The 24,454-nt window shown below is 45.7% G+C and overlaps 1 protein-coding gene across 2 annotated transcripts; it reads right to left on the minus strand.

The window, feature by feature from the left end:
• Positions 1-931: 931 nt before the first annotated feature.
• Ip6k2 (inositol hexakisphosphate kinase 2) lies at positions 932-24,437 on the minus strand. Of its 2 annotated transcripts, none has more exons than XM_048422999.2 (6): positions 24,284-24,437; positions 10,194-10,529; positions 8,100-8,322; positions 7,283-7,458; positions 2,385-2,560; positions 932-1,702 (listed from the first exon to the last, which is right to left on the minus strand). In XM_048422999.2, exons 2-6 carry the CDS (start codon positions 10,393-10,395, stop codon positions 1,202-1,204), a joined length of 1,278 nt encoding a protein of 425 aa, XP_048278956.1. In that variant the 5' UTR covers positions 10,396-10,529; positions 24,284-24,437; the 3' UTR covers positions 932-1,201. The 2 variants fall into 2 exon arrangements, with proteins under 2 accessions (XP_048278956.1, XP_087761363.1); XM_087905237.1 differs by lacking the exon at positions 24,284-24,437 and adding an exon at positions 13,293-13,334.
• Between the last annotated feature and the right edge of the window lie 17 nt (positions 24,438-24,454).

Here is a 24,454-nt window from a genome sequence, read left to right on the forward strand (position 1 = left end):
CGAATTCACAATGATTCTCCAGCCTTTGCTTCCCAAGTATTGGGACTAAGGGTGTATGCAACTATGTACCCAGGCCTTTTTTAAAGTCAGGATCTCACTATGCAGCCCCAACTGGCCTCAAACTAACAGCAATCCCACTGCGTCTGCCTCCTGAGTCCGACCCCACCAAGCCTTCACTCATCTCGTTTGGGCACGGCAGAAACAGGCCTAGTGAGACTTGGGAGAGCTTTGGAAGGTTTAGCTGAGACAAGAATTTGACATCAGACCTTGGCTTCTCCATACCAATTCTGTTTCTGCCAAGTTTTGATTCCTCCTGCCCTGCTCCAGCTCTTGAGGCACACAGCAGTAGTGGACCTTAGGGTGGAGCTGAGGTCTTTGTGAAGACAAGACTGGCATGATCATGGGACTGCTGAGCAGGAGTGGTGGCAGGTGAAGCCCAAAGCACCCTGCTCAAAGCTACCTGCACGCCCCCTACCTGGGCTCACGGCTCCGGAGAGACCACAGACCAATGCCTCCTTGAGATCCCTGCATGCGGTCCAGGTCCAGGATATTGGAGATTACTATGTCTAGCCAATTAGTTACTTGCTACCAACACCTAGGAGAAATCAAGAACCCAAGGATTGGAGGGCCTGTTGTCCAACTTCTCCTTAAGCTGTGTAGGGCTGTGAGAAACTTATGCCCACTGTACTTCTACGTAAGGATGGTAGAGATCCAGCCAGCGTAAACCACGGAGACCTGGCTAAGTAAGCGTAGGGAATATCTTTTTTCGACGACTGCAAGGTGCTGAACTGGGACTCTGGATAAAGCCAAACCATTGTGATGGCTTCAATGTAACCTACAGAGTGGGAACACGGACTGGGAGGTCACAGCACATGGAGGCTTCTACAGGTTGGGAGTCTGCATGCTTAGAAAGAATGACAGCATCACTATATACAATAAACAAAAAGATCTGTATTAGAACATTTACACTCAGGGAAGAAAGAGGTATCTGCATCATCAAATGTGGAATGTTGAAGAAATAGTTAAAATAAATAAAGACTCTGAGCACGGCTGGGGCTGGCTCAGGCTGGGGTTCACAGAGGCCACTGTCTATCAGCTCCAGGCTGCAGAGGCCACCACCTGGCCATACTGGCCTCCTCCCCGACAGCACAGCTGTAGGGGGGCACAGAGAGTCTCTCAGGTACTGAAACAGTCAACAAGCTCACTCCCCACTTTCCTCACTTATCTCTGTAACAATGTCTATCAGGCTCTGGAGCCCAAAGATATAGCCAGCATCCTGGCCCTCATGCACCACACTGTCCTCGCCATACAGCCTGCAGGTGGTGTGTGCAAAGTCGATCATGCGCACGTCCACTGAACTGGCACCAATGGGTTTGTAGGCATAGGCACCAGCAGACTCGTCAGCCGACTCTTCAGAGAGGTCTTCCAAGTCCTCAGCATCTGAGTCCAGGGTCACTTCTGGCCACTCTTTGCCATCATAAATGACCAGTAGGGAACTTGAATAGAAGCGGTAGGATTCCTGTCGCTCCAACACAGCCTTGAGCTCAGTTAGCTTCTTGAGCACAGGGCCCAGAAGCTCTCGGCGCAGGTACCGCCCATTGTGGAAGAACTGGAAAAGTGCCTCCTTGAAGCCCTGCACGGAAAGCTTCCGCCCATGGTACTTGTTCATGAACATGAGCTGCCCAGTGCCTGCCTGGTACACCTGTGGGAAGAGATCAGCAAGTCAGGGTCAAAAGGCTTTTCAAGACCTCATCATTTGTGAAGGAGGGTGAGGAGACCTTGTAGCCTGAGTGCATCAGTCACACAGGAGCGCCTGTCTGACCAGCGCCCACCCAGACTATGCCATCACCTAGGATCTAGTCTACTCTATTCTGTAACTACATCAACAGAGTGGCTTAGTTTTGTATCCTAGTATATGGATATATTCATATGGACTCGGACAGCCAGACTAGCCTCAGAGAGCTCAACTAGGTATACCCACTTTCTTTTTTAACCAGAAAGCAACAGACTCAGGTAAGATCAAACTTGGATTTAAAAAATATATATATATAATTTGTGTGTGTGCATGTCTGTTCTGGAGATCAAATCCAGGGCCTTGTGTATGCAAGAAACTCTACCATATCTTCAGCTCACTGAAATCTGCTTTGTTTTGGTTTTGGTACTGGGTGTGTTAGGTGCAAACTCTATCACATGAGATATAGCCCTACTGGATCTGTTGCTGTTGTTTTAAATAAAGCAGACTGGATGTATTTATTATGGGAAAGTAGGAAAAACTGACTGCGAGGAGTTTTAAATTTCCAAAGGAGAAAGACCCCAAATTTGAGCTCTTTGGGGACAGCCATTGGACACCCTGTAGTCTTCATTAGTATGTGCATGCTCCTCACCTGCATGCCACACACACGCACACCAATGACCGCAGATGTGCTTTGCTGACATTTTCGAATCTGGTTGGCGGCTTTCTCCTCCGAAGCATCGTCGCCATGCTGACGTGTGCCCATCTTGAGGTCCAGGACACAAGGTACCTCATAACGGGAAGTTAGGTTCTCCAGTAAGATAAATTCTGAGCAGTTAAGGACAATACCTCAAAAGGGAAGTGTTTGCACGTAATGACTAAAGAAGTCTCAGTCCACAGGACACCCCATTCATTGGCTATGCTGTCTTCCACAGAGGGAGCTCAGAGCTGAGGAGAGACCTCAGAGATCCCCTTGAACTGCCAGGAAACTAGCATAAATGACAGTATCTGAACTCAACACAGGCCTAGGGCTCCCAGCCAGAGATACACATACCATGTCTGTGTAACTGTGCATCTATACTGGTCTGTGCACGTGAGCACACACCAAGAGAGGGTGACTGCTTCAGATTCCCAGAGCTGGAGTTACAGGCTGTTATGAGTTGGATGCTTGTAGTGAGAACCACAAATATATATATCGATTTATTGAGGGGTGCTGGTGAGAACAGACTCATGGGATCGAGGAAGCTGAGAGCCAGCCACACGCTGCTTCATACAGCCTGGCTCTGGCCTTCACAGCCCAAGAGAGTATAGGACTTCTCTTTCTCCTTTTAAGAGATCACATCTGCAGGCAAGAAGCCACATCTTAAGGCTGGTACCCAAAGTTATTGGCAGAATGAATTCCCACAGCAGATGCTGGGAACTGATTTAGTGGTCTCCAACAGCAATGTGAGCTCTTTCCAGCTCGGGCTTCATTCATTATTTCATTCATTCATTCATTCATTCATTCATTCGTTCATTTGGTTCTGTGAGATAGGATTTCTCTGTCTAGCAGTCCTGGCTATCCTGGAACTTGCTACTAATCCAACTCTGGCAGATCAGGATTGTAAATTCTCTTTGGTCATTTTCTAAAGATACTTTTCATTGTGCAAAAACATCTGTTACAGTCATTTTGACATAAATATGCTGCTGTTTATACAATGTATATGTCTAAAACTTATGTTTTCACAAAGTCAAAGAATTCTTTTGAGTTCCACGGAGCTGAATTGAAGGACCCACTTTAAACAGGTTGGATACAGCCCTCTCAATTCCCTGGTCCTAAAAAATTTTTTCTTCCTGAATTTAACTTTGTCCTCTGCTCTACCAACAACTTGCCAGGTCCAAGAGCCACCAGACAGTTCCATCCACAATCCTGGACAGGAGCAAAGCTAACCAACCACTCCAGGATGTGACCAGCACCCAGTTTTCTCAGGTCTTCCAAGAAAGATTTCGACACCCACAAATAAGCAGGAAATAGTCTTGAGGACCTGCCATCCCAATCCCCTTAACCTGCCATGACTAACTTCCCACCTTTTTATTATAAGAGAAAGGCGGGAATGTTGTAATCTGCTGGCCTGGCCAGTCACCTGGGTACCCTGTCCCTTTAAGAGATAAGCCCTGCCTACTCCCAATCCCCCCCTCCACACACACACACCTTCTGGGGCTAGTGAAGCTCCTGCCTCCTGCCTCCTCACCCCCTTCTCCCCTCCCTCCATAATAACCCCTTACTCTTATGCCATTCCCAATACCCACTAAATAAACTCTACACAAGCTCTCTCTGCATGGTGCTGTTTGTCTCCCACCAGCCAAGGGACCGTGAAGCCTCAGGTGACTTGCCACAGCCACTCGTGGGACCAGCCTCGAGACACCCATGTTATGAATGATAAGTTATTCCAAACATCTGGTAAATAAAGAAAAATGAGCATTTAATCTCTTCCCAACTGCACTTCAAGATTATTCTTTGTAAAATTCCAGTCGATGACCAACAAAATTAGGAAGCCATCTAATGAAAAAGGTGGCTCAAAAACAATGACTGAAAAATAAAGCTAAACATCATGGTTCCAACGGACAATACCATCTTTCAAGGATTCGTGCTTGTAGCCCTAGAACTGAACCTGCATCTGATCAAATCTTTAGATCCAGATATCAGCCTATTGGAAAGAGAGGAGTGGGTCATATGTACAAGATACCACAGGGATGTACTAAGTAAAATCCAGACCATGGAAAACTCCATGCCTTTCTAATATGCACATGCATGTATCAGTGCAAAAGAAATCCAGATGTCCGGTACCTTGCTCTATCACTTCCCAAACCTTATATCTTGAGACAAGTTTCTTCACTGAACCTGGAGCTCACTAACTGGCTAGCCCAACTGGTGAGGAAGTTCCAGGGGTCTTCCTGTCTCTGCCCCACATCAATAGGGCTACAGACCTGAGCGGTCGTGCTCAGATCTTCTGTGGGTGTTGGGATTTCATGCTTGCAGACAAAGCCCTGTCTCTAACCACATGAGACATCTCCCTATCACTGATCCTTGTTTATTCTGACAGGAAATCTCCAAGAAGAAAAAAATGGTATAAAGTGTTAAGTCTCCAGCACTTCAATCCAACACCACCCATGAACTTTACACAGATCTTTCCTCAAACAGACCAACAATAAAAACACATTTATTGACACAATCTGGGAAATAAGAACATGAAACAGGCATTTTTCTTTCTTCTTTCCTTTTTTCTTTTCTTTTCTTTCTTTTTTTTTCTTTTGAGACAGGGTTTCTCTATGCAACCCTGGCTGTCCTGGAACTCTGTCTGTAAACTAAGCTGGTCTTGAACTCAGAGATCCACCTGCCTCTGCCTTCCCTCCTCACCTCAAATGCTGGGATTAAAGACGTGCTGACAAGCATATCCAGCAAAATACTTATTTTATATAAAAGAATTACTATTTTTGAAAAGTAAAATAGTATTAATGTTAAAATATCCTTAACTTAAAAAATATCTTTGTGGCTGTGTCTGTACATGCTCATGCATGTATGTACATATGTGAAGAGCAGAAGTTACTGACACGCTTGTCTACCTCAATCACTTTGCACATTTCTTTTTTGAGACATGGTACTTAATGATTCAGCTAGCATGGCTGGCTAATGAGCTCCAGGGATCTTCCTGTCTCTCCCTCCCACTACTGGGATTACAGTCCAGCTGTTGTTATATGGATGCTGGGACTCAAACTGGTCCTCATGCTAACATATGTTTACCTTTTATGGATATATGATACATACACACACACACACACACACACACACACACACACACACACACACATATGATCAGATAAAATCATGTATATCAGACTTGCTTCAGAATCAAATTCAGGGGGAAAAACTGTTTAAGCAAGAATAGGTGACCTAAATTAACTCAGTGGTAAGGTTTGTTTAGCCTGCACAAGGCCCTGTACCTAAAAAAAGTCAGTTTCCACCTGTCTCCAGGGTCTAGCCTGATAACCATAGATAGACCTTAGGGAGCTTCTCTTTGAAAGCTACAACAGTCAAAATGCAGAGTTGTGGTGCCCAGTTCCAATGGATACAACTACAAAACAACACCGGCCCCTAAGTCTCAGGTAACATTGCAGAACAGGGGGCTGAAGACCCTAAGAGTCAGAAGATTAGGGAATTTGATGTGAGACTGTGTCTCCCGGCAGTGTCAAAAGCCACACCTATCAAGTTTCACCAACATCACTGCCAAACATGAGCCGAACAAGGAGAACAACACTAGACACTGTAAAGAGAACAGGGTAAAGCTCACAAGGCCTCAGTGCTACACAAAGATGCACAGGCGACTGAGGGATGCTGGAAGGGAAAGAAACAGTCTTCTCCAGGAAAGCGCACACCAACTGTTGTCCAATCCCAAATGGCCAGTCCTGAAACTATACATACAAGTAAAATTATACACACCGAGCAGGTTATATTTAGGAATATATGTATATACATGCATTTTTGTAACAAAACAATTAATGAAAAACACAGGCCAATAATCTGAAAGATAGCAAAGAGGAGGATATGGGAGGGTTTGGAGGGAAGAAGGGGAAGGGGGAAATGATGTAATTATAATCTCAAAAAATAAAAGAACTTTAAAAATGTCAGTTGTGGGGCACTGGGTATATGCAAGAGATCGATTCAAGTAGGTTAACATCCAATTCTGAGTGATAAGCACTTAGGAACTCAATTTTTAACACTTCTTTCCTAGTAAAGGTTAAGAAAATTCTCAGGAATTTCAATTCATAAAATTAAAAAAAAACAAAACCAAAGAGACCCTGGGCGTGGGCAGCGAGGCTGTTAAGTGGGTCACATGAGGGAAAGAACAGACTCACGCAAACTGCTCTCAGATCTCTATACACATTGTGTCCCCAGTCCTTGCCAAATCTAACCCTGGATTAGACTCCCAGAACTGCACAAAACAAACACAATCTGAGGCCAGGGAATGATAGTTTAGTGGTTTGTACGGCAGACTGGTGAACGGGGACTGAAATACCTAGGCTAAAGCCCATGTGGTACAAGATGGCTTCTTCACAAGGTTCTCAGGGACCTGTTGTGCTCCTTTCTTTAGACTCTGAGGCAGCTTCTATTCACAAGGGAGGTGGCAGAACCCATTGACTCAGGATTATCTTGGGCACAACTCTAATGTGGAAATTAATCACAGCTAACATAAAACCAAACAGGCCCATCAGACAGCTCAGTGAGTTCAATTTTTGGAACCTCTTGGTGGAAGGAGAGAATGGACTCCTGGAAGTTGTCATCTGACCTCACATATGCTGTGGTGCGTGTGCGGAAGAATACACAGCCACACCCCAAAATAGAACACATCAGGCAGGTGTAGTGGCAGACACCTGTAATCCCGGCTCTAGTCCAGTGGAAGTACACAGAGACCTGCTATTGTACAACAACCAATTCCCCAGTTCTCTCTTCGAGCCCTCCTCGCGCTTCTCTTCATTTCCCCCAAGGTAAGAAAACCTTATGACAAAGGATACTGTACTGGTTTCGATGCTTTGCATTCTCCTTCATTCTCTGTAACTGTTGTTGATGACATTTCATGCTCCAAGGGTTATAGTGTTTAAGCTGGGAACTTATATTTCCTTTTTTTTCTACACTGTAGTATAGGACTTCAGATTTCTTTAGCAACTCAAATTCTTCTTCTAACTTATGACTATAAAGAATAAGGATTCAATAAATCATAATGTATTATCAAAATTAAATATGAAAGTTGATTAAAATTTTTAAGTTTTTAATTTGCTATTCTATAGCAAGATGTAACAATAGCCTCCACCCCCGTGCACCCCCCCCCCCCCGCAGCTTATGAGGCAGACAGTCTTTATTCCCCGTTTCCAGGCAATAGCCTCTGGTTATGCTGTCTCCTGATTCCAAGACCAGGGAGACGCGAAGTGAAACCTCACTGGGATCAGTTCATCTACCTGACCACATCACACACACTTTACACTATTTTTATAAGTTCTGCCAACCTGTCCTGTCCACACAGGTCCTCACGTTAGCACAGGTTAACTGATCCCTTTGTCCCCACCATCAGCAAGCAGCCTAAGGTAAAGCAATGGCTCCAGTCTGCCTGTGGCCTCGCACAAAGTAACTGTGGAGGGAATGAGTCAATCTCTTTTACAGCTGCCATTCAGCTATTTATGCAAAATGGCATGACCTAACCCAGAGCCAATCAGAGACAGCAGGCATGTGGGACCAGCAGTGAATTTTCTACACACAGGTCCACTATGAGCTCCTAGCTGCATGGAACCAGACTCCAACCAAGGCCCCAACACACATCCTCTCAGTTTTACCCACCTCTTCATCTTCTCCTCTTTCCGGTGCTGGCGCACCCATTCCTTGGGACTCTTTTCTGTTTCTAGGACATGATGCTTTTTGTTTGTCCATCTTAGCAGCTTACTCTTTGGCTCACAGTCTGAATTGTCTACAATGTCCACAGCTCCATGGTCCCCCTTTAGTGGATATGCTATTAAACACAAGTTTCTGTCTTCGTCTTCCTCAAAGCGCACGGAAACCACACCTGAAAGGGGGGGAGGAGCAGAAGGGACTTTTATTTCCACAGAAAAAAGCATTCTAGATAACATGATTGTAACATTTGTTTTGTTTCTTACCCTGTTCCTTAGTCTCTATGTTGCCAGAGGCCCCACACTCATCTGCAAACCTAACAAATATCAAAACAGCTAGAAAAAAGTGACACCACACAAGACAAGCAATTAGGGAGCAAACATGGCCGAGAGACTTCCTCTCTAATGCACTCAACATGGGAAGGCAAGGGCCAAAGAATTACAAGACACATTTTTCCATCATTAAAAATGTTTATTAATTTTTATGTAACTCTTCTAATCCTGAGAGAGACACAAAAACATCACTCTATGTATCTTATAAGAAATTTATGTCCTCCACAGAAACTCCGACGGCCTGGAGGCTTGCTTTAAAGCAGAGCCCGAGAGCAGGGGACACACAGGTGCGCCTTCAGGTGAGTGCGCTGAAGGGGAGGGACGACTGCGTGAGCAAAGCAAAGGAGAGCAGCAAACAAACCACACAACACAGACACCCTGGCCAAGGCTTCTCTAGCACCCTGCAAGGGTGGGTGAGCCAAGCCTTCTGTCCTTCTCAGTTATGCTTTTATTGGTTTTTGTCGTTTTGTGTCACAAAAGAACAAAATGAACACCAGCAGATGAGGGGGCAGGAACACAGACACATGGTAGCCTTGAAAGCAGCTCTCCCTTTTGAGTCTCTAGGACCTGCCATGTGTAATTAGACAGTCTCTGAGGAAGGGGCTGCCAGGTGGGAGCATTTCAGCGGTGCCGACGAGCGCCTTACAGCCGAGTGGCTGAACACCTTTCCTCTAGGCCTCTCTGCCCCACGATCACTCAATCTGCTCAGTCCTTGCTGCCCGCCCGCTTGCTTGCTGCAGGGAAAATGCATGCTCAGAGAGAGACGACACTTCTGAGGTGGCCCCCAGCTCTGGGCGCAGAGGAGCCGAGGGGGGGTATCAGGGGACCACACTTCCCTGTGGGCATAAGGAAGGACCAAGGGGATAAAAACGGGGCCAGCTAACAAGGGAACTTTGGCTTTGTCCTGAAAAAAATAACAGAAAAGGACCAAGTGAGGGTCCCCAACGCCCCCAGTCCCGCCACATGCATTTCCAAGTAGAGAGGAAACCCACTCCATCCTGTCTTTAAAGAACAGGAGAATCTAAATTGTTCTAGCTTTTTTTTATATCTGGTAATACATATTTAAAATTATTTCTTAATAAGTTCTCTTCTGATTTATAAAAGGCTCCCCCTCCTCCCCAGGAAAGAACACACTATGCTGGTGATTGATGTTCCCTTGAAGTACATCATAATAAAAAGAGAAGAAAAAGTCACTACATGTGAATCAAAGGGTTGCCTTCACACAGCAATTCTGGGGACATTCCGTAATAGCAAAGGACTTGAGCTAATCAGCACAATCCTCCCACTCCTGCATTCCATCTGACTCAACCCTGCTCCCAGCCTACCTAATCACCAGGGCTTCTGGTTTCCTGGAGGACAAAAAGCAGGCAGCAAGAATTCTGGGTAAAATCCTCCTAAAGTCTTCCAGAATTGTCCCCACACGGGGACTATGGGTTACCTTGAGCAGGAGACACCTGAACATGAAAAATAACTATACTTCCACCAAAAATAAACTCAAAGCAAATCCAGAAAACAAAACAATTGAGCAATCTTACCAGGGCTTGAGAACTGAGGGTGTGAGGTGCTGGGCTGAGGGCCAAGAGGAGAAGGAGAAGGGAAAACAAAAGGGTAAACGGAAGGGGGTGGGGGCTCCCAGGACTGCTGCCAGGGCCTTCACTGCCCAAGTCCTTACATCTTAGCAGCCTGGCGACCCCGCTAGCAGCCGGGGGCTCACCTTTGTACTGAGGAGTGAATTTGCGCATCTCAGCTGGGAGGGTCTCGTAGAACTGATGCTCCCTCGGAACCAGGGGCTTGCACAAGGTTGTCTCGTTGAATCGGAGAACGCACGAGTGCCCCCCAACCTGGTGGACAAAGGGCTCCAGCAGGACGCCCTTGGTACGGGGCTCCACGTCCATGGTCCTGAAGGCTGGGCTCATCCTCCGGACACAGGCAGCAGGGAAAAAGGGGAGGCAGCGGGGTCCAGCGGCCAGCGCGTCCTCCGTTTACTGTCTGTCCTTGGTACGTCTGTCTGTTTGTTCTCTGCTCCTAGGTTTGTACAGGCCAGGACACTCTGGCGGAAGCAAACACAATGATGACATGAGGTTTGGAAGTAGCCTGAGAACAGCCTTTCAGTCAGTCCTTGGCCTTCTCAGCAGGAAGACAAACAGCCTGAGCTCACACAGGGCTCCGCCCACACTGCCTACCCCTGCCCGCCTCCTTCCAGAAGAGACAAACATTGGAAGAGGGCGGGAGAGTAGGGGCGGGGCAGATACTGGCGGGTAAAGAATGAGCTCCAGGGGCCCCTAAACCACCAAAGCATTAAAAAGCCACTACAACAAGCAAAACACAAAGCCACGATGGCGTAAAAGCACAATTTCCAACACAGTATTCAGATAAAACCTTACCATTTTCTAATTAAGGTTGTCACACTTAAAAGTAAATGGTACCTTAGGTACTTTGCTAATTATATTTTTATAAAATAGATTTCAATACAGGGAAAACCAACTTACGCATTGTTTAATAATAACCACTCCTTCAGGATGTCCACAAATACTGCCCCTTGCCAAAAGCCAAAGCCAAGCCCCATTAACCTTATTAGCAATGGAGCTCTGAACCCGTTTTAATGATTAACGTCTGTATCTAAAAACAACTGATTGAAGCTGGCTAACTCCATTTAAAAAGACACAGAGTGTTCTAGGTCACCAACTATTTTTATCAGTTCCATCCTGATCACCAAAAGCTGAGGCACACCTTTAAACTAAAGTTGTGCTCCTGGGGCTGTCAGGTCTCTCTCATCCTGGTCCACTCCTGGTCCACACAGCCTGGTCCTTAGATCTGATTGGGCACACACCGTGTGTACTCAGGTCAAGCTGGCTGGGTTTCCCAACTGTAGCATCAGATACAGGCAGCCTCACTTGGCTCCACTGCACCACCTTTCAGTGACTGCTGGGGATCTTACTGGTGAGAACTACCTCCGTTTCAGGATTTCCCCTGGAAAGAGGAGTGAAGAGGAAGAGCCTGCTGCCAATGTGCCGGCTGCTCTTCACCACGGGTAAAGCACCTATCATGCAGGCTTGCTAATGGACTTCTTACTTGGCTCTCATGATACTTTGCATGAGACAAACTCTTACAAATTAATAAGGGAAGGTTAGGAAACACCCGAAGCTAGTGTCCATTCAGGGCTAAAGCTCCCAAGTGAACCCTAGACTGCTGGATGTCCCAATACAACCACCCTAGGACCTAAGGTCTCAGGTCCTCCCTCCTGCTCAGGTCTAGCATTTCTAAGGTTCCAACAGAAAAAGCCATGTCTCTTCAGAAGATGGGGCTCTGTATGCCTCAGCACCCAGGCTCTCTCTCTCTCTCTCTCTCTCTCTCTCTCTCTCTCTCTCTCTTTAGTTTTTCGAGACAGGGTTTCTCTGTGTTGCTCTGGCTATCCTGGAACTAGCTCTGTAGACCAGGTTGGCCTCCTGAATGCTGGGATTAAAGGTGTGTGCACCTCCGCCCGGCTCTAAAAGACTTCCTGAGAAGGCAATACCAAAGGAAGGCTAATGACTCACAATCAGCCTGCCAGTACCACATGGGTCAGGCACCATACTTACTAAACAAAGTACAACATGCTCCCCAATGTCCAGGCCTTGGAAACAAAATCCAAAGTCTTTGTCAAGATATAAGACTACCTTTGCTCTAAGAGCAATACAAGACAGCAAGCAAGTTGGGAGGCTTTCTACCCCAGACTGCCACAAATTCAAGGCCAGTCTAAACTAAACAGAGTTTCAATTCCCTTGAAACCATTTTTTTTCCCTAAAAAGAGATGGCTCAACACTGGCGGCAGAAGCCCAACACACAAGCCTAAAGACCTGAGTTTGTCTCAAGAAGCCATGTAACAGAAGGAGAGAACATACTCCACAGAATTATTCTCTGAACTTCACATCTCTGATCATACAAATATATATTACACACACTAAAATAATAGTTTTTAAAGCCTCCGCAAAGGACTTGAGTAGTAACTTATTCAAGCTGAGCACTTGAGTACAATCCCCAGAATCCACAACTGACAGAAACAACGAATGTGGTGAATCATGCTTGTAATCCCAGGCTGGGAAAACTCAGACAGGAAGATTCTTGGGGTTCATTGGTCAGACAGCCTGGCCTTATCAGAGTGCTCCAGGACCAGAAGCCCTGCCTTGAAAAACCAAGGTGAACAATTCTTGAGGAATAAGACTGAAGACTGACCTGCACCTGGACACACATACGTATTCATACAAACACACATGCATACAATGTGGCATGAGTGTACACACACACATACACTGCATACTACTTCTTAAATACATTCAACTAAGAAGAGTATCTTCCCAGGTATCTCTCATCTACACTCTAATGAAAAATTTCCAGTGGTTCCACACCATCTCTGTACAGTGTGGTCCGTGATGTGGACAGAGACTGGCAGGCCAAACAAGACTCTCTACTTCCTCCTAGGTCTAAGTGTGCAGTAGTTGTTAGACATAATACGGCAATTCTGTCACCTCCCGCCCCCCTCTCTCAACAGAGTCTCATTGTGTAGCTTTGGCTGTCCTGAAACCTCACTCCATAGACCAGACTGGCCTTGAATTCCGCCTGCCTCTGCTTCCCAAGTGCTGGGATTAAAGGTGTGTGCCACAATGGCTAGATTCTCTTGAAGTTCATACACAGTGATGCTCCCAGGATAGCGTAGGGAAAATAAGGCTCATTCTTGCCTGAGCCAAGTCTGATGACAGAAAATTCCCAGCTGTGAGGTGGAATTAGAGAACTGATTCTAGACAGTGGTGGGGTGGAGCCAGCCTGTGCCACTCACCTGCGTGGGGAGACTCTAACCCTCGGCTCCCTTCCTTCTTTGGGGATCATTTTCTGATCTGTAAAATGAGATTTTGAGTAGACTTCTGTTTTTCCAGTTGCAGCCAAACAAGTGAGTAGTAACCAGTAGCTTTTTTGTTTTTTTTTTTATATAAAAACTAAGGTAAATTTTGTTCTATAATTTTTTAAAAAATATTTCTTTATTTATTATGTATACAACATTCTGTCTGTGTATGTGCCTGCAGGCCAGAAGAGGACACCAGACCCCATTACAGATGGTTGTGAGGCACCATGTGGTTGCTGGGAATTGAACTCAGGACCTTTGGAAGAGCGGGCAATGCTCTTAACCTCTGAGCCATCTCTCCAGCCCTGTTCTGTAATTCTTTTGTTTTGATTATGTTTAACTTTGCAACATAAATTTAAGAATGATGTCACTGTGCAACAGGTCTCACTTTTAGAAGGTAAGAGAAAGGCGCATCTATTCTAAGTACCCTTGTACTTCCGCAAGCATCAACTTTCTCCCTGGACACCTCTGAAGAAAGAAAAGCCCCCAAACACCTGCTCTCGGTTCCACATGCAGTTTGAGAAGGATGTTACTAATTTTTTTCTCTAATAAAGCAGAGTCTTGTTATATAACCTGAAACTTTCAGCAATCTGCCTCTGAAATGTGATTACAGCCATGTGCCACTGTGGCTAGCCTATCAGTAGTTTATAAACATCCAAAGACTAAGATTCATTTTTTTCAGGATCCCTGGATTAGCCATGGTTGCTGTGAAGCTTTTGCAATCTGGAGACCACAACAACAATCTACAGCACCCCAGCTTCAGTCTTAGCAGCTGGCTTAGTTTTCCACACTGGCTCTCAGTTGTCCATGAAACTACAAGTAAAAGTAGAATACGACCCGTCCTAGAGCAGGTAGACAATGCTCTGCACAGCCCACCCTAAGATCAATTAATCGTCAGTTTAAGGATCTGTGGAAGCAGTGCCTTAGTTCTTACTGGGTTTTTGTTTGTTGTTTTCCCCAGTGCTGTAAGCTAAACACCTGTGACTAAAGCCCCTGGGCTCTTAGCTCACTAGTTCAGAATTTACTTAATGAGACAACAAATGGGACCCACAGGTGCCACTTACTCTACCTCAAGAAAGCCCCAGGGTCAGGGAGTCATCAGGGATTGTGTGAGGAACCACAGCCTAAAGGTACAAAACAACCCTTTCCACTCAAATCTCCACAACAGGCCTGAAGGCACCACTTACATCTGCTCAGCAGACCAGCTACACAACCCACAGCTACACCGCGGGCCAGCCACTGGCTCTCCTACACTGATGCAGGAGTACATAACTACACAAAGCACAGTGACAGGCCGAAGCGGAGGCCAGGCTTGACTGAGGTCCCCAAAATTTCACAGTTGATAATGTTTTACCTTGTGGCTTCAAGAATATGGGACTGGGATAAATATGCCAAAAACTCATCAAATCATAGCCTTAAAATTGCCTTACTGGGGCTGGAGAGATGGCTCAGTGGCTCACAATGATATACAGTGGAATCTGATGCCCTCTTCCCACATAAAGCTGTACATGCAGTGTACAGGGCAGTGGTGGCACACCTTTAATCCCAGCACTCGGGAGGCAGAGGCAGGTGGATCTCTGTGAGTTCGAGGCCAGCCTGGTCTACAAGAGCTAGTTTCAGGACAGATTCCAAAGCTACAGCGAAACTCTGTTTCGAAATGGCCTCCCCCAAAAAAGCTGTACATGCAGATAGAGCACTCGTGTACATAAAATAAATCTGTAAAAACTCGCCTCACTTTGAGCATCTCCATCACGTGCCAAGGTCAGCCTAGTTACTATCTTGGTCAAAATTAAGTCATCTTCCTAGCTTTTCTACTTATGTTTTTGTTTAAGACACCCTAACTACATAGCCCAGCCTAATTCATAACCCTAGACTCCCGAGTACTAGGAGTATGGTCAAGTGGATAATGCCTGGTTCAATCTCTTCTCTTTTCTTCCTTCCTTCTTTTTCAGACAAGATTTTGCCTGGTAGTCCAGGATGGACCTATTTCTGAGCCTCAACCCTTTTCCTTAAAGACTTTTAAAAACTACATTAATTCAGTAATTCATCTGTTCATTCATCATGAACATGTAGGCACAGTACAGGGTGTGCATGGAGGTCAGGAGGCACTTTTGGGAACCAGTCTTCTATTCCAGTAAATGGTGCACTCCAGGGACTGAACTCAAGTTGTCAGGAATGGCATGCGCTCTTCTTCAGACTGGTGTGTGCGCATCAAGATGTTGCCTAGGCTAGCTCTGAGCTCACAATCCTTAGAATACCTTAGCCTGGGTCAGAAATATATGCCACCAACATCCACTTTGTAACTCATTACACAAGGGTCACATATTGTGAGTTTCCTAACCACTATTTCCACAGTCACACCGGAGTCTTGAGAGTGAGACAGAAAGTGAGTGGGCTCAGGTGATCTGCGGCATTCCCGAGCCGCTCTATCTAAAGTGCTACCGTCTCAGCCCCACTCACCATGCACCCTGCTTTGTTTTCTCTTCCTGATTACCACACAACACACCATGTTTTTATATTGCCTGTCTCCTTTTGTCACCTCTGCTCGAAAACAAGTTCAATGAAGAAAGTTTTATTTATTTATTTATTTTTCATTTTTTATCTTTTTTTTTGAGACAGGATCTTCCTGTACAGTCTGGGTTGGCCTAGCACTCACTATACAGACCAGGCTGGTCTTGAACTCATAGGGATCTGCCTGTATCTGCCTCACAGTATTGGGATCAAATGTTTGTGCCACAGCGTCCAACATTTAAAAATTTTTAATTTTATATGTATGAGTTGCTTGTGTATGCATGTGTTGGGGTGCTGGGTGTCTGCATCACGTGCAAGCACACAAGGCACAAGAGGGTGCTGGATTTTCTGTTACTAGAGTTACAGAGGGTTGTGAGCCACTATAGAGGTGCTGTTGGGAATTAAACCTGGATCCTGTGGAAAAAGCACTCAGCACCCTCTAACTGCTGAGCCATCTCTCCAGTCCGATATAAGACATTTTTGGCTCATGGTTTACTCTTGAATCTTCAGAATACAAAATAACCAACAAGAAAACCCCACCAGTATAGAATAGGTGCTCCACAGAGTTCCTCAACTCACCACTACGTCATGGCTACCTACTGTCACAGGTCACACCACGTCATGGCTACCTACTGTCACAGGTCACACCACGTCATGGCTACCTACTGTCACAGGTCACACCACGTCATGGCTACCTACTGTCACAGGTCACACCACGTCATGGCTATCTACTGTCACAGGTCACACCACGTCATGGCTATCTACTGTCACAGGTCACACCACGTCATGGCTACCTACTGTCACAGGTCACACCACGTCATGGCTACCTACTGTCACAGGTCACACTACGTCATGGCTACCTACTGTCACAGATCACACTACGTCATGGCTACCTACTGTCACAGGTCACATTATGTCATGGCTACCTACTGTCACAGATCACACTATGTCATGGCTACCTACTGTCCCAGATCACACTATGTCATGGCTACCTACTGTCACAGATCACACTATGTCATGGCTACCTACTGTCACAGATCACACTATGTCATGGCTACCTACTGTCCCAGGTCACACTATGTCATGGCTATCTACTGTCCCAGATCACACTATGTCATGGCTACCTACTGTCACAGGTCACATTATGTCATGGCTACCTACTGTCACAGATCACACTATGTCATGGCTACCTACTGTCCCAGATCACACTATGTCATGGCTACCTACTGTCCCAGATCACACTATGTCATGGCTACCTACTGTCACAGATCACACTATGTCATGGCTACCTACTGTCCCAGGTCACACTATGTCATGGCTATCTACTGTCCCAGATCACACTACGTCATGGCTACCTACTGTCACAGATCACACTATGTCATGGCTATCTACTGTCCCAGGTCACACTATGTCATGGCTATCTACTGTCCCAGATCACACTATGTCATGGCTATCTACTGTCCCAGATCACACTATGTCATGGCTACCTACTGTCACAGATCACACTATGTCATGGCTACCTACTGTCACAGATCACACTATGTCATGGCTATCTACTGTCCCAGGTCACACTATGTCATGGCTATCTACTGTCCCAGATATTCAGGATGCAAAAGGTCCCCCACTGAGCGTACCATCTAACTCACACCAATCCTACTTAAGTACAATTGTTTTTTTGTTTTTTGGGTTTTTTTTTGATGGGGAGTGTTTCAAAACAAAAAGCTATATAATCTCTACTGTTTAAATTATAAAGACTTACAGAAAGTACTAGATGGAAGGGTATAGTGGCACACACCTCTCTAATCCTGACTCTCAGAAAGTGAAGGCAGGAAGATCTAGAGTCAGGGTTCAGCCTGACAGTGAGTGGGCCAGCCTGAGCTACCATGGTAAAACCCTACCTCAGAAAAAATATAAAAAGAGAGAAATAGAAGGAAGGAGGAGGAGGGAGGTGAAGAGAGGAGCGGGAAAGAACGGAGGGAGAGAGGGAGACAACAGGAAGGTATCAGCTAGTGTCACAACCAACTGTCCATTTAAAATTTTGAAATTGAGCTGGTAAGAAGTTAAGTGTGGGGCTGGAGAGAGGGTTCAGCAGTTAAGAGCAGTGGCTGTTCTTCTAGAGAAACTGGTTTGATCCCCAGCACCCCCATGTCAGCTTACAACTGTTTGTAACCCCAGTCTCAAGGGATTGACACACTCTTCTGGCTTCCTCAGGCATCATATATGCATGTGGTGCACAGATAAACATGCAGGCAGAGCACCCATACACATAAAAATTCTTTTAAAAAAAATAAATAAAAGACAGTCCAGTGGGTAAAGGTGCTCGCAGCTGAATGTGACTACCTAGGTTCAGCTCCCTGAAACCCACAGTGGAGAGAACTGACCCCCATAAGTTGTCTTCTGACCTCCACATGTGTGGAATAAATATTTCAAACTCCTTGAAACATCCTCCAATTTTGAGTACATGTCACTTTTAGCACCTAGAGAGAAACAGTGATGGAGTATTTCCAAAGCTGACACATAACCAAAGACGGCTGTTTATCAGCTCCTGAAGGCTTTTAACCCACCCACAACCAACAGTGGCATGGCACATACTCTGGGCCTAAGAACTTCCCTCCATGTTGGAGCCCTGGAGAAATGACCCACACATTCGCAAGTGAAGATTATGGCCCAACACACAGCCCCTAAAGTGTATGTAAGGCAAGAGTGGTCAGAGAAAAACAAAAACAACTTCTCAACGCCCAATAATAATGGGGCATGACTTTAACAGCAATGAGAGGTACTGGGGGGTTTCCTTTCTTTGAAACAGGATCTCACGTAGCCCAGACTGACCCTGCACTTGCTAAGTAGCTGAGGATGACTCTGACTATCTAAGCCTCCTAAGTCAACCTCCTAAATGCTGTGATTGTAGGTGAGCACTACCACACTCAGGTTAGGTAAAGCCGGGGACTCAATTCAGGGATTAGCACACTTCTAGTAGAGCTACATTCCCAGCCATTTTTTGTTTTTGAAACAAGAGTCTCCCTATATCACCCAGGCTGGCGTTCAAATCACCATTCTCTTGCTGAGCGGTGGTGAGCCTTTAGTCTTAGTGCTCCGGAGGCAGAGGCAAGCGGATCTCTCTGTGAGTTCAAGGCCAGACTGGGCTACAGAGTGAGTTCCAGGACAGCCAGGGCTGTTACACAGAGAAACCCTGTCTTGAACCACCCCCCCACCCCGCCCCACCCATGAGAAAAAAAAAACCCCACCATCCTCCTGCTTTGACCACCTGAGGGCTGAGATTACAGGCATGAACCACGGTGAACGCCTGTTTATCAAGCACTTAATGTTTACACGGCTCCTGCATTCTTACAGCCCTCTCAGACAGGTACTGATTACTGTCCTTACAGGTGTGGACAAGAGGCACTTATCATCCAGGCCTCATTACAGAAAAACAGGTACCTGGATCTCTAAGAGCAGTAGACGGAGGTACTGCACCTCCCAGAGCAGCAGGCACAGAGACCAGGCACAAGAGCCCTGTACAGACTTCATCTCTGGACTCCAACATAGGGCATTCATTTTTAGCATCAAAAACATTTTATACAAGTTTATTTCTTTGTTAAAAAAATGTGTACATATGTACACACAAGTGTCTGCGCCTACACATGGAAGCTAGAGGATGGCCGTGCAAACCTCCTCACAAAAAAGACGCTCTGGTGGAGTACAGGACATCCACCCCCTGCCCCTTCCCTCACTGGACACGTGGACAAGTTCAAGAGTTGGTGGCATTGTCCTGCATTAGAATGGAACAGAGGCTGAGCCTGCAAATCCCCAGTGTGTACCATAAGATAAAACTGTGAGCTCTTGCTGGGCGGTGATGGTGCACTCCTTTAAGCCCAGTACTGGGGAGACAGAAGCAGACGGATCTCTGTGAGTTCAAGGCCAGCCTGGTCTACAGAGCGAGTCTCAGGACAGGCTCCAAAACTACACGGAGAAACCCTGTCCCAAAGAAACATAACAACACAAAACAACAACAACAAAAACCAAAACCTAAGAGCTCTAATAGCACTCTCTAATCGGGTGAGACTCAGGATAAGTGCCTACTTAGGAAACGGCAAGAAGGTACCATAGCACAGCACAAAGGCACTAAGTTTAAAACGCATCTAAACAAGTGGACATCAGAATGGAGACTGGCAGGCTTAGAATTACATTAATTTAAGGTAAACATCGCTGCAGTCTTAGCGCAAACATCTGTGTAAAGATGATCCAAGACTAGGGCAGAGAAGAACTTAGTGGTAGGCAGTACAGTGGCACATGCCTGTAGTTCCAGCACCAAAAGGCTGCCGATCTCTTACGTGAGACTCCATCTCAGAAACTGAAGTGTTGGGTGCGGTGGCACATGGCAGGCAGATCGACGTGTACCCTGTCTGGCCTCGAGTTCCAGGCCAGTCATGGTGGCACAGTGAGATCCTGTTGCAAAAAACTAAAGTTCTTTGTTCAGCTCTGTTAGAAAACTATTGTCTTGAGCAAACTACTTCGAAAAATAAAATAAAACTTAAAATGTGAGTAGGGAGGACAGTTAGAGAAAACATTGCTATCTAATGTTCACTTTATACTTGCAAAACAACAGTCTATTGCTCTTATAAAAGAAGCAGGAAAGGGTGATGTAATATTTTTGCATTTCCCAAGGGAGCTGAGACAAGTGCCTGCAGCCCACGGGGCAGCACTTTTTTGTGTGTGCAGCTATAGATTGGAAAGGCTGTTGGCCCCAAAGCAGCCCCAGCTAGAAGAGAAATGCAAAGCTCAAGACAAGGCCTGGTACTGTGAGCTAGTATGAATGGAGGGGTTTAAGATAGAGTGAAATGGCCCAGAGAGCTGGTGCTGTAAGGGTCAGCAGTGGGAAGGGAGAGTCTGCTCGCTCATAACCCCTGCCTTGTAAGAGCTAGCCCAGACTAACGATAGACGTTTCTGTCCACAAAATGAAGATGCAATCACCAGGCCAGGGGGTTTGCTTTCTGGTCTATAACACATTTTATTCCATCAATACACGAGCTTTAGTCAACAATTTCTTTTTCTTCCTTTCCTTGTCCCTTTATATCTGATAGAGTCTTGTTATATAACACAGGTTGGCCTTGAACTCAAGGCAATCCTCCTGTCTCAGTCTCCCAAGTATAGAGATTATAGGGGTGTTATATCTGGCTTTAGACCATTTTAAATGAGTGGTAAGATTAATGGATACATAAACACTATGTATAATGTATAAAACACTATGTATAAATGTATAAAAACATTTTCTCATTTGCTGAACTGTGAATTTCTAAGTATTAAAAAAAAGTGAATGAAAAATTTTGTAAACCTTCCATGACAGACAGCAGACAGAAAAAGATGGCCCTGATGGCACAGTCATGTAATCCCAGATCCTTGGGAGGCTGAGGCAAGAGGTCGGCAAACTCAAGGAATGTCGGCAAGTTCAAGACCAGTTAGCGGAATTTGCAGCCTCTTTACTCAAGGGGGTGGGGAGGGGGGAATGGACAAGTAGCTCAGGTCAGCACACTTGTTTAGCATGCACCAGGCCCTGGAGCCATCCCTAAAAAGGAATGAAGAAAACAGGAGGAAGAAACCTTGGCTGACTTCAACTACCCACAGGAGCTCTGACAGCAGACACTGGAGCGCAATCTCCAGACACACAGATTCAAGAAACCTGAAGCCTGACATTCACCAGCCCAGAGTAAGATGATTGGGAGGAGACACTTGACAGGAACAAAATGGAAAACAGGACTGAGGCATGCACCACGGAGACCCAGTACAGTGACAGTGACAGCAACTGGAGCTGTTAGCATTCTGGGTTTTTGTGAGCAAGTTTCTGAGGTGCTCATCACTTCGGCAGTAGTTATTTTTGGTGAGCATTTAATAGCAAGGCAGGGCTTTCTCTATTGTAATTCACATTTTACTACCTGTTCTGACCTAGAAACTGGATTTCGGACATATAATCATCCCTACCATTTCAGCCTGAACTAAGTTTCATATTGGTGGCAAAAGAACAAAACTTGGGCATTAGTGAGATGGCTCAGGGGGTAAAGGTGCTTGCTGCACAAGCCTGGCAACTGGAAGTCGATCCTCAAAACCCATGTAAACCAAGAGAAAGAGAACCAATTCCAGAATTGTTCTCTGGCCTCCATAAGTACTCCCTCCCTCCCCCCTCACATATACACACAATAATAATAGATTTTTAACGGTTTTAAAGATGGAGATCTCCCTATACCGCCCAGGCTGTGCTTGAACTTACAGTCCTTTCCGGAATTACAAGTCTGCGACACTGCTAGGCACAGAGCTCATTTCTCAATACACCTTGGTGATTCTTTCCAGCTTCTTCACAGGGAGGATTAATAAGAGTGACTTCAAATCCAGCTACTTACCACAGCCTAAGGTCTCAAACAAGGAATGATCAACAAAAACCAGAAAGTCTACAACACAGGTGCTTCATAAATAAATCAATAGAAAAATGGAACACGCACATATAAATTAAGAAACTAAAGCGTTGCCGGGCAGTGGTGGTGCAAGTCTTTAATTCCAGCATTTGGGAATATTAAAGTAATTTTCTAATTGCTTTCTACTGTAAAAAAACGTGGTGAGTTTAAAAGATAATCATCCCATGACATAAACTAATTGCCTTTGCCCACGGTGGGGCAAACGCCTCTTACCCTGGCACACTGGAGGGTAGGGGCAAAGTGAATCTATGAACTCAAGGTCAGCCTGCTCTACACAGTGAGTTCCAAGCCAGCCAGGGCTAGGTAAAGAGACCCTGCCTCAAATAAACAAACAAACAACTCTTCCCTTAAAGGTAAATTCTTCCCCAGTGCATCTCTTTATGAGCCAACAGTGGAAAATTTTCACCTTAACAAGCTGGCCCGAGACGCTTCAGCCCATCCTTGTTGCCTAGATACCAGTGACATCTCTGGGGCTTACAGGAGGCCCTGACCTTCCCAGCAAAGGAGCCTAAGATTCATCAGTCAGCGATTACTCCCTCTGGCATAGTCCAGTGTTCAGATACTTGGTTGTATAGACCAGAATCTGTCTCTCCCCAGTAAGCTCCAAAACACAACACAAGTCTATTACATATAATAAACTGGTTTCTAAAATTGTAACAGGTCTAGTCTACTTACACACTTGAATTTTACTCTTAAAAAAATCAGAATGTAGGCAAAGGCAAACCAGTCTGAGTAACAGCCAATGGTTTAATCAACTTGACTCACCCCCCCCAATTTAAGAGGCAATCATGTCAAGTGTAACTATTCATTTTATATTTCTATCTGTGACAGTGGTTGAAATTAAAACAAAACCCTGCAATTATACATTTTCCATGGCAACAACTTAGTGAATAAGCATTTTCCTTCTCCTAAGATGTCATGCCGGGAGAAAACCCTTTTGTCTGCAACATTTTTGACATGTTAAAAACTTTCAGTATTTTTTTTCCTTTTGGGTTTTTCTATTTTGATAAATACTTATTTTTTTTGACAATTTCAAACATGTATACAGCATATTTTGATCATATTCATTCCTTGACCACCTCTTACCCTCTTTCCACTTCCTCTAGAACCCTCCAGTACTTTTCCCCAAAACTATTCGAAATTATTTTGTCCTTGCTCTATGAACATTTTGTTAACAATGTTTATTTACAAGCGATGACTAGCTCTATTTCCTTTGGCATGTAAGAGCACTAGATTTCACTAGTTCCTACATTTTCACTCATTTTTCTGCTAGTATAGCTTTCTTGATTTAAAATCCTAACACGAGACAAGTCATCAGGAAGAATGCAGAAGACAGATGCAGCCTTGTTATCAAATGTGAAAGAATATCCCACTCGTGGCAGAAACATCAGTATATAAAAAAAGGCATCTTCGGATCCGTTTTAATGTCTTAAAAAAAAAAGTAAGGTTGGATGCGCAGATCTCCCTGCCCCCCAATCCAAGATGAAGTGACTGGCACAACTGACGTTCAATACCCAAAATGGCTGCACGTCTGCGGGCCCAGGTAACAGTACCTGAGGATCAGGGATGACCCCTTCATCCAAAGATAGAGACCCCATCCTCAGTGATCTGGGAGGTGGCGGCCGGGGGACCTCAATGAAACAAAAGATCCTGCCTCCCGGTGACCGCTTCAAAAACAGAGAAAGATACTGTCGTTGTTCCTACTCCCCCGTTCCAGCAGACCCTCTCCAGTGCCATCCGCTCACTGCGGACACTAGCATCTCCCACGACCAGATGACACAATGCCCCCTGCAAACCGGAGGAGACCGCTTCACAATGACAGCTAGAGAACCCCTTCTCCAAACAATCTGCAAGCCCCCAGCGATCAGCAAGCCCGTCCGCTAACAGCACCGAAAACCTCCTTCCTAAAGACCCGGGCAGACAGGGTCACGGGCCCGGTGGGGCGGGCGTTACCTGCGGCCACAGCCCAGTCCCGCGACGCTTCCGTCCTATTGTTTCTCTTCCACCAAAATGGCTGCGGCTGCGCTCAGCCCCGCCCCCCGAGCCTCGCTCCCGGCGCCCCTCGCTATTGGCTCGCACCCGAAGCCGCGCAAGCGGACTGGGCAGCCTGAAAGACTCTGTTGC

This window comes from Myodes glareolus, chromosome 4, assembly GCF_982192425.1.
Source record: "Myodes glareolus chromosome 4, mMyoGla1.1, whole genome shotgun sequence".
NCBI lineage: Eukaryota > Metazoa > Chordata > Mammalia > Rodentia > Cricetidae > Myodes > Myodes glareolus.